The 10,449-nt window shown below is 31.8% G+C and overlaps 1 protein-coding gene and 2 long non-coding RNA genes across 4 annotated transcripts; all 3 read left to right on the top strand.

Annotated features, from left to right (window-relative positions):
- The first annotated feature begins 480 nt into the window (after window positions 1-480).
- On the top strand, window positions 481-2,864 carry LOC111717288 (uncharacterized). Its single transcript, XR_002768739.1, has 3 exons — window positions 481-510; window positions 1,159-1,228; window positions 2,803-2,864. It is a non-coding gene; the product is annotated as an uncharacterized LOC111717288 (long non-coding RNA).
- LOC111717287 (uncharacterized) lies at window positions 2,858-5,236 on the top strand. Its single transcript, XR_002768738.1, has 3 exons — window positions 2,858-2,942; window positions 4,293-4,620; window positions 5,169-5,236. It is a non-coding gene; the product is annotated as an uncharacterized LOC111717287 (long non-coding RNA).
- A 2,232-nt stretch (window positions 5,237-7,468) lies between these two features.
- Window positions 7,469-9,492, top strand: LOC111717286 (uncharacterized). Of its 2 annotated transcripts, XM_023492787.1 has the most exons (5): window positions 7,469-7,550; window positions 7,940-8,018; window positions 8,271-8,311; window positions 8,915-8,983; window positions 9,386-9,492. In XM_023492787.1, exons 1-5 carry the CDS (start codon window positions 7,470-7,472, stop codon window positions 9,443-9,445), a joined length of 330 nt encoding a protein of 109 aa, XP_023348555.1. In that variant the 5' UTR covers window position 7,469; the 3' UTR covers window positions 9,446-9,492. The 2 variants fall into 2 exon arrangements, with proteins under 2 accessions (XP_023348555.1, XP_023348557.1); XM_023492789.1 differs by lacking the exons at window positions 8,915-8,983; window positions 9,386-9,492 and adding an exon at window positions 8,820-8,908.
- Window positions 9,493-10,449: the final 957 nt, after the last annotated feature.

Below are 10,449 nucleotides of genomic sequence, written 5' to 3'. Positions count from 1 at the left end.
GTTGTAAAGCTGTTATATTTCAAGTTTTGGCTGTAGGATCTCGAAAAATATATAGTTTGAAATATCAAAGGATTTTAACAACATGTTGCAAAGATGAAATATGAATCTTAGAATCGGGTAAAAAACATCAAACCTAGGATGATCATTTTAGGTACTTTTACCTGACAGTTCAAATAATGAGTTTTTGGGGGGATTTTTCTTGCCTGGTTCATTGGATCCATAATTTACCAGATTCTTAATTTAATATAGAACTGGGATGTACATTTATTGCAGTAACCCGTCCATAGGCTGATGATGAAGGATTATTCTAAGGCCTATTAAGACAGTAGAACCTAACCATTTCAAAAATAGAAAAATAGAAAAGGAATGGCGGGGGTGGCGGGCAGACTGGGGGTCCTGCTAGTTATAAATAAAATTTGTTTTTAGNCTTCAGAATATGAAAATGGAGGCACCTGAACCAAGTGTTCTAAATATATCTATAAATATGAAAATGGAGGCACCTGAACCAAGGTTAGACTTTTGCTTTTAAATGCTTGATAACTAGGCGTATTCACACTAATAGGCCTATGTTGGGCCGGGTACTGTGAAAAGTCTGACCGCGCCATTAAAGTTAAAACTAAGCCGGCTATTGGATAGGGTCGGGGCGGTACTTGCCACGCGTCACCAAGGCTGGTACAAGGGGTCGGTCAGGTTCGAATAAATTGACCCTAGTCCACCGTGGTCACTAGTTAAAAAAAAAATTAGCATCTGCTTTAATGATTTTTTAAGACTAATTAATGTTCAACAAAAAGGGGGGAGGGACTTTTTATTTTTTCATTCAGTTCCCTCCCTCACCAAAAATTATTGCAAAACTCAAATCAATCTTTCAAAATTCTTAACCCAGGTTCAAGGGAATGTAAGCGTAATTTAAAGTAACCCTGCCCACAAAGATGGCAATGCCCGATTCACAACGGTACCCTGTAAAGCTTTGTCTGATGCAAGTATAATGAAAAATGATTATTTTCAAGAAAAGAGACTTACGCATTTCTACTACAGATTTTGACACTTTTTAACCCTAGAAAAACGACAATATCCTCCATGTTGTTAATCAGATTAATGTTCCAAGGGTATCGTTGAAATTACGCTTACAGTCCCTTTAAATATTTTCTATTTGTCTAGACTACTGTGGCAGAGTGGACCCAAGACCTTGCTTTCCTCCTTCATTGTTGGAATATATTCAGATAAAAAGGTTTTTTAACAATTTTTCTTTATTTTTTTATTGAATAATATGGTACGGGGCATAGTTAATATTTTTATATGTTAATCTTTGTTCTCCTTTCTTCACCCTTCTTTAGGTTCTCTTTGGTCTTGTACTTCTTTTTGTCGTCAATTAGTCCAATGATCAAGAACATTTAACAGAGCGATTGTGCAGTGTACACAGATCCATTTCACTTCATAAGCTGATTTTTAAGCTACTAGTTAAAAACATTTGCTTAATAACAAAATCGAATATATATGCGATTGCTTCCGATTATCTAATATGTTCCAGCGTATTCAGAATAAAAGATCGGATTATATTCGGAGAAGGAAAAAAAGTTCGTTTGAAATGAAGTTGAGAGATCACATTTAGAGAACGCACAGTGTGGAATGTGGATACATAAAAAAGGGACTGTAAGGGTAATTTTAAGTGACCCTCTGTACAAAGATAGATAAGATAAAGTTTATAGCTAAAATACATGTATCTGTATACAGAACGAGATTACAATTACAAATTGATGATTATATTAACAGTACAAGTATAAAGCAATTAGGTGGAAAATAGCTCTTGGCTGTTTTGATTACTTTTTCACCTAATTTCAATAATGATTACAACACATTTCAATTAAATAGATTTAAGGAGAATTATTAGAGATCAGGGTGCGAATTTATCTTATGCAAAATATTTTATACACTAATTAGAATAACTAGAGTTTAAAGTAATTTTCTGACATGTATATAACAAATATTAAAGCATATTAAACATATCTAATTAGTTTTACATGAATAGCAATACTAGATTCACAACCGTATCCTTAATTAAGCTTGGTCTAATCAGGAAGGAATGAGATATCCATGTTTTTATTTCATTTGAGGTTTCTCTGTGAACAAACTTGATTTTTTGCCAATAATACAGCAATGGAATAAATTCACAGAAGTTAACACCTTTCTAGTCAGGAAAACGACGGTATCTTCCACATTTTTGATCAGATTAAGGTTTCAAGGGTATCTTTCCATGCAGGGTCACTTGAAATCCTTTCTAGTCAGGAAAACGACGGTATCTTCCACATTTTTGATCAGATTAAGGTTTCAAGGGTATCTTTCCATGCAGGGTCACTTGAAATTACTCTTATAGTCCCTTTAAGGACGCATATGCAATACGGATATGTTTGATAATCTAACGTATTTAAATTTAATCTCTGTTTGTTTGTCCTTGCCTGATCATGACTCATGAACCCCTGGACCGATTTGCCTCAAATTTTGATTGGGGAACTCGGGAGAAGCACGGGAATGTTCTTAGTCTAAAGTTCCAACTTGAGTTGGTTGAATTTTATAAAGAAAGTTAGTCGGCGATTAAAGCAATACAACGGAGACGACTTTTTAAAATAATGCTTTGCTCCCAACAAGCAATTATGAGATTGCATGTTTACAAGCTGTTAATTGACATTTTCTCTATGTTTTAATGTTAAAGTGATGTTTGAAACCTTGTTAGAAATCAAAATTGAAATAGAAAGTCGTCTTTATTGTATTGATTTAGACGACGACAACTGTAGATTTGTTTTCTAGCTGATTGGTCAGTTTGCTGGAGAGAGTGTGGAAGTGGCAGAGGAGATGGCAGCCAGTTGTTCAAGACTACCGACTGTATGAAACCTCTGCCTGTTCACTCCCCCTCCATCTCTTCAACCAAACCAAACAAATCTATTCAGGTTGATTTCCATTGACCTTCCATTGGAAGGGGGGCATTCCAGATTCACCCAGTAAACCTTTATCAGATCAATCATGTAGAAGATATCTTCGTTGTATTGTATTGACGTAACGTATTGATTCTGACAATTTCTTTCATTGTTTCGGAAGCAGAAATGCGTGAGTCACTTTTTGGAATAATCAATTTTTAAAATGATTAGATAAATAGACTATAATTGTAAATTCAAGTGACCCTCCATGCAAAGATTGCATTTAACCCAAGATATCTATTCATAACGCGATAAATGCAATAACATATACGGAAACTAAATTCATAACATATACGGAAACTAAATTCATAACATATACGGAAACTAAATTCAAATATAATTGTAACGCAGAGATCGGGCTGGAAAGCCGGAAATCGGAGAAGAATTGAAATTCAGATCCAGAGCCATCCCTGTAAAATTTGATTTGATTTGATTTGGTTTGGTTTGATTTGATTTGATTTGATTTGATTTGATTTGATTTGTCCAGATTCACCCAGTAAACCTTTATCAGATCAATGATGTATAAGATATTGTCGTTGTTTAGCTTAACGTATCGACAATTTCTTTCATTGTTCCGGAAGCAAAAATGCGTGAGTCACTTTTTGAAATGATCAATTGTTAAAATGCTCAGATAAATAGACTATAATTGTAAATTCAAGTGACCCTCCATGCAAAGATTGCATTTAACCCAAAATATCTTAACGCGATAAATGCACAATAACATATGTGGAAACTAAATTCAAATATAGTTGTAACGCAGAGATCGGGCTGAAAAGCCGGAAATCGGGGAAGAATTGAAACTCAGATCAAAAAGAAGGATGCCTCAAGCCATCCCTTTAAAATTTGATTTGATTTGATTTGATTTGATTTGATTTGATTTGATTTGATTTGATTTGATTTGATTTGATTTGATTTGATTTGATTTGATTTGATCTGATCAAGTATAAATTATAAATCAATGTTAATAATTTTGAAAGCTGTTTTTTTTCAATCTTTATTTTTCTTCAAAAAAGACTTACGTGTATTCTACTTAAGGAAAACATGTAGGTGTTATCAGAATTAAATACTTTCAAACTTTAAAAAACGACAATATCTTCCACATTATTAATTAGAAAGGTTTCAAGGCTACCTTTGTTAATCTGGCATTGAATTTTGCATTTTGTTTACCACATATGATATTTCGTAAAATTCAATATTTTTTCTGTCAAATCATTACAAGTATAAAAAGGCCCAGGTTGTGAACTGTCAACTAAAAGAGAAACAAAAAAATGTGAATAACACAAATTTTATTTTATTCTTTTTATAAGTTTTCTCTTGTTTTAGGACTGGAGAATAGAGGACCAGCCGAACATTGTCAATTTGTCTTCATGAGCTGAATGAAATCTCAATTTGTAATTAAATTTGAGTTTTTGAAGAAGAAAAAAATAATTTAACGAAAATTTTCGATTCCACCAATTGTTAATTTTCAAAGAAAATGAAGAATTTAAAACATTTCTTGTATGAAATTCATGTACGCTGTAAAGTGTACATAATATTTGTTTCAGAATTATTTGTTTACAATGCTGTTGTACCGAAGTTTGGGGTTAAACCGGTTTTCTTTTGGAAGCCGGTTTTATTCTAAAATGATAATACCACATCCTTCTTCTTCAAGGTATTAAATTTCAGGANAGAATTTTTAAAATTACACTTACAGCACGGGCAGCTGTAGTACATTTGAATTTCCGAGCCGGGTCAACTTTTCCGCTCCCAGTTTGTACTGTAACGCCCGGTCATTGAATAAATGAAGCAGACAATCAATAGGACTAGCCGGTGCAACAAGGTTGACGCGGTCAGACTTTAGGCTGAATTTACTTTTACTAAAGGATCAGAGGTGCGTGACAGTGATCTAAGTCGATTAAATAAAGTTTAAAACAAACTTCTCCACTCGGCGTAAACATCAAAGAACTCGGTGTTTCTTCTAAAATTAATAAAAATGATAAAACTCAATTTTAACTTAAAGCTTTCCAAACTATATTAATATTAAATGTATTGTATATCACTGCAAACTGGGTATAAGGGGAGGGTTAAAAGTGTTCGACATTCCTGATTCAACATTGTGATCTCGTAGCTCCTTTAGCTTTGATCTTACACGCACATATATACACGTTGTGCATAGGAGCCTATAGCAATCCCTACATCTAATGATTGATTGATATTTAGAAGATTGGTGGATAGAGAATTGGCGACTAAAGTTAGTTCAGAAATATCCAGTATAAACTCAAGATTAGGTAATCTATCTAAACACTTCTTTTGTAAAATCTATTCATTTTGATGCGGATCCGGATCCAGGTCATAAACATATTGTCTAAGTTTAATGATTATTTCAACAAAAGAAGAATTTTTCGATTTTTTAGTCTATTTTTATGCTAATAGTTTGAAAGCAAAAAGATTATTTTTTTACAGTTTCTGGATCCGGATGAACTTGTTAAAAAAATTTAAAGGGCTGAAACATCTAGAAGTACCTCTAAAAAAAATTTCGCAAGACTTACGAACGTTTCTCGTAATTTTTTTTTAAATTAAAATCTTATTTACACAGAAATATTATGATCGAAATGCCAAAACTAGATAATTTATCTTTTTTTGGCATTATTTTTATAGTAACTGAACTCTCGTCTCTAGAACTTACATCCTTGAAACCATAGATTAATTAAAACACAGATAGGACACTAGGTGTCGTCTTTTCAAGATTTGGATGAAACTTGTTCACAATAACCCTGAGGCAGAAGCTCTTAGTTTTCTTTAATTTCTCTATTGTCAACACATTTACAAAGACCCCACTTTTAAAAATCAATTTTTAACTAGATTAATAATCTAATTCATAATAATAATTCATAAAAATAGAAAGTTATTGAAATTACGTTCTACAGTCCCTGAGAAATTTTGCGTTTATGTTTTAATCGGAATTAGGTCAAAGGTTTTCTTTAAGCCTTCTATTCCTTTATGTCTTTTTTGCTTCGAACATTTTTACTACTCAGATAGAGATATTAATGATACCATTGTGAATTGAACTTGACAATCTTTGAATAAAGGGGTACTTTAAAAATTAAAGAGGTTTGACTTATTTTATAATTATTTTTTAGAAATTACAAGATTGAAACTTCATTGCCGGAAGCAATAACAAGAAAAAACATTATTCAGGTAAAAAGGTTTATTTGTTAAATTATGATTTTGTGTTAATTTAGATTTATATTAAGCTATTAAACAGCATGGATTCACACAAACATAGAAGTCAAGATAAACTGTCATTTATACGAGTGTTTCTTTGATTACTTGTAAACTTGCAATTCGAAAAAAGCTTTTTAACAATCAAAACTTAAATAAAAGTCGTCTTCATTGTATTGATGTAATCGCTTACCACTGTATTGATCTATATATATCAATCTTTCTATCCATCTATCTATTTATCCATCTATCTGTTTATCCATCTATCTATATGTCTATCTATCTATCTGTCTATTTATCCATCTATCTAACTATCTATCTATCTATCTATCTATCCATCTATCCATCTATCTAACTATCTATCTATCTATCATTTATCATCTATCTATCTATCTATCTATTTATCATCTATCTATCTATCTATCTATCTATTTATCCATCTATCTATCTATCTATCTATCTATCTATCTATCTATCTATCTATCTATCTATCTATCTATCTATTAGGAGAAGAAGAGTGAGGTGAAGGACCCAAGAAAGATTACTAGGATGGAGGAACCTGTTACAAGAAGGTAAACAAATAATAAAACAAGATTTTAGAAGATTATTATTTATCCCTTTTCATCACACTTTGATGGTTGAGCAATCTTAAACATTTTCGCCCACTTTGTCTTTGGTAAATTTACTATGTAGCACTTTTCGACTTAAGTAGTAGACCTGGAACCAGATTTAATGGATTCTGAGATATATATAGTAGAGTGTAGACTATGTTGAACCAGGTGAAGCTGAAGAGAAGTGGTTCAACTTAGTCTACGCGTTTCCATGCCTTGTTAATAAAAAATCTAATCCCTTGATCAGGAACATATTCCCTTGATCAGGAACATATTCCCTTGTTCAGGAACATATTCCCTTGATCAGAAACATATTCCCTTGTTCAGGAACATATTCCCTTGATCAGAAACATATTCCCTTGATATGCTTTTCTGTAGCTCTTTCCATGTACATTTTAGCACTAATAAGCACTTGTTGTTAGCTTTGTTTTTTAAGAAGTAATTGGCAAAATTCTCAAAGATTTTTTCTTGAGAGCTTTAGACCTTTAAATCACATTAAAAACAAAATGGCGCTGATCAGTCAGTAGCTTGCTTACACTTTATCAAAGTTCTTCTTAAATTCATTAAACTCTACAATATTGCAATATAAAATCTTTTGATAAACGTGAGTTCTGATTTTAAAAAACTTCTGAAATTGATTATTTTATAGAAAAATTTTGCTTAAATTCTATAAATAATGATATCTAGGATGTACCTCAAGTTTCGTGCAAGCCGAATTGCGCGCACTAAGAAGAAGGAATTAGCCTTTAGAAGTAGGCTGGCACAGAAGGTCATTTTTTACGTGATCATAAAATAATAAAACAATTTATTTAAACTTCTTGATTTTCATCCTACTTGTAGAACTATTTTCTCTATTACAACATTAAATGAACATAATGTTGTATTCCTATTCTACAGTTTTATGGGTTAAAAAGTTTGCAAAATCGACTTTAAATTTGTGCAAAAAGGTTTTCAAAATTTTGCTATAACGCCTTCAACTTAATTTAACAAAAAGGTCTATAAACAAAGCAAAAGTAGTTGGAAAAGAGTTCATATCGCTTTTTCAAAAAAGGGGGTGTTTAATGTATATTTTTCAGAAAATGATTTTCAAAAGGGGGGACAGGGAAGAAAAATAATTTTTGGAGAAAATATACAAAAAAAAATTTAAGTTTAATTTAGGTAAATGAGGCAAGAAAATTCGATGTTGACGAATATATATCTAATTATCTGGAGGACTTTAATACTCCACTGGTACCAGGTAATAATGTTGAATATATATCTAATTATCTGGAGGACTATAATACTCCACTGGTACCAGGTAATGATGTTGACGGATATATTTCTAATTATCTGATATCCCATGGCCCATGGGGGTCTTAACCACAGGGATAACTGTAATCATGGTATCAAGCATTTATCCTCAAATTTATAAGTGTCCAAATGGGATATCGTGATCAAGATTAAAGGTTACGACCTCTGAAAATAAAATTAATATATTTCCTGTGTTTAGGAACCTATCAAGGGAAGAGATTACCAAAGTGGCTTATACTGGTAAGTCAATTAGATTCAACTTAATAGATATTTTTTTTTTAAATATATTTTTGTAGATTTTTCCCCCTTTTTTTTGATACTTCTGACTCAAGAATAATGTTGTCCCTTATTTAGCGAAAAAATATCATCCACAAGTTTTGAGGATTTTCTTTAAGTTTCAAATTTAAAGAAAACTAAAATTTTTATTTTTAATTTTTGTTTATTGATGAAAGGTAGCAACGATAATTCTTCGTCCGAGCCACATGCTCGGTCAGGTCGGTAAGGGTCACTTGAAATTACGTTTACAGTCCCTTAGAATATAAAATTATTGAATAAACTAGTTTGGGGATCCAGCATTGCCCCGCCGTTTACCCGCACGTGGTCTTAATTTACGATTTTAGCTATTTTTCCCTGTAAAAGTCGCTCCACTCAATTTAGAATCTCAAAACCAAGCAAAGCACATTTCCTTGGTTCTCACAAGTTCCCAATCAAAATTTCGCTCAAAGGTTTCAGCGTTANATTTATACAGGAACTGATGGAACAAGATAAACAGAGATTACTACTTTATATAAATACAGGAACTAATGGAACAAGATAAACAGAGATTAATACTTTATTTTACAGGAACTGATGGAACAAGATAAACAGAAGGAAAGAGAGAAAAGTTTGGAAGGAAAATTCTTTACAACAAAGGCAAGTAGTAAAAAAAACCAGTTTTAATAATAAAAAAAATCGAATAAAAACAACAAAAATCGCCATTCCCGTTCTCAGATAAAATTCTTAAAGAATTGATTTTTTTATCATTTTATTATTATTAACAAAATTAACCTCAAATATGATCATCTTACTAAAAGTTTATCATACAGTGATAACCACAAAATCTTAATTTACGTTTTTAAATAGTGCTATGAGCATGGAACACGTCAATTGTTGCATTGTAAACAGACCCAATTATCTTAATTAGTGATTTAATAAGTTGTAACAAAATGCACTTAAATATTGCCATAAACTTGTCTCTTCCTTTTTCAGATTATTTTGATTATCACTGCAGTAAAATAAGTAAAACCGTGATTTTTATATAAAAAAAATGTTCAGGAAGACATTGTGAAACCAGGAGAAACAGTTGATGAGTTTATTCAGCGAACCTGGAAATAATTAGTTGTAAAAATTATTAATATGAAATACAAAAATTTGTTGTGAAATATCTGCTGATACATTTTGATCATATTGTTTAGTCATAATATTATATCAAGAATTCTCCAAGGGGTAGAAATAAAGGGAATTGAAATGGTACAGGTCCGGCTTAAGAAAGCCAGCCCCCCTTTTCAGCAGTGCTAAGGATTCATCAAATTTTAATGCGGATTCGGATCGGCACTGGGAAAAAGTTGATCCGGATCCGGATCCAGGTCATTTCTTCAAGATTTACTGAATTTTTTTTTAACAAAGCAGAATTTTCAAATGATCCTTATTTTTTTCGATTTTGTTTTTTGTTGATATTTTGCCCCTTGGATTCGCATATTTTTGCGGATCCGGATCCTAAGCACTACTTTTCAGGGAGCAAAACACAAATATCTCTGACATAATTGCTGAATTGAAGATTTAAAGGACAATGTTGAGATTACGTATTTAGTCCAAGGTTTTTAAGCAGGGTCACATTGTTGTGAACGAATGAAATTTTCGTGAACGATGGTGTCGTTCAGATGAAGAAAAAATTATTGGACAAACTTATTGCATCGTTCAAAGAGACGAATAAACGAACGATGGAAAATCGGTCGAACGAACTTTTAAAAAGATCGTTTTTTACTGAACGAACGAGTTTTCCGAATGAAAAAAATTTGCAAAATACGAACGAAAAATTTTCGCCTTTTTTTAACCCTACTCGCAAGCTTGATTTCGACGAAAATTATAAAAGTCTCACTTCAAAACACTATGCCAAATTAAAACAATTTATTACTAATTTCAGAAACATGGTAAAATAAAAGTCTTTTCTTAAATATGTGTTCGTATTTGTTGTATATTACAGAGCGCCCCATATCATATTAGATTATTTTCAATCTTTAACGCCAAAATACGCACATAATACTCGAAAAATCTAGCATTTTCTGCAAAAGAAATTTTTAATAATCGCTGTTAAATTTTTCAAAAGGATTCATTCTTCT

Source organism: Eurytemora carolleeae, unplaced genomic scaffold (assembly GCF_000591075.1).
Source record: "Eurytemora carolleeae unplaced genomic scaffold, Eaff_2.0 scaffold2479, whole genome shotgun sequence".
NCBI classification, from domain to species: Eukaryota; Metazoa; Arthropoda; class Copepoda; order Calanoida; family Temoridae; genus Eurytemora; species Eurytemora carolleeae.
Note: the sequence above shows the minus strand (reverse complement) of the source record. Positions and strands in the feature narration are given on the sequence as shown.

Bases quoted from the DNA above. Each gene is read 5' to 3' on its own strand.
- LOC111717286 (XM_023492787.1), top strand. From the start codon at position 7,470: ATGTACCTCAAGTTTCGTGCAAGCCGAATTGCGCGCACTAAGAAGAAG. The intron at 7,551-7,939 runs GTCATTTTTTAC...AGTTTAATTTAG, and splicing joins GAAGTAGGCTGGCACAGAAG to GTAAATGAGGCAAGAAAATT. The intron at 8,984-9,385 runs GCAAGTAGTAAA...AAAAATGTTCAG, and splicing joins GAAAATTCTTTACAACAAAG to GAAGACATTGTGAAACCAGG.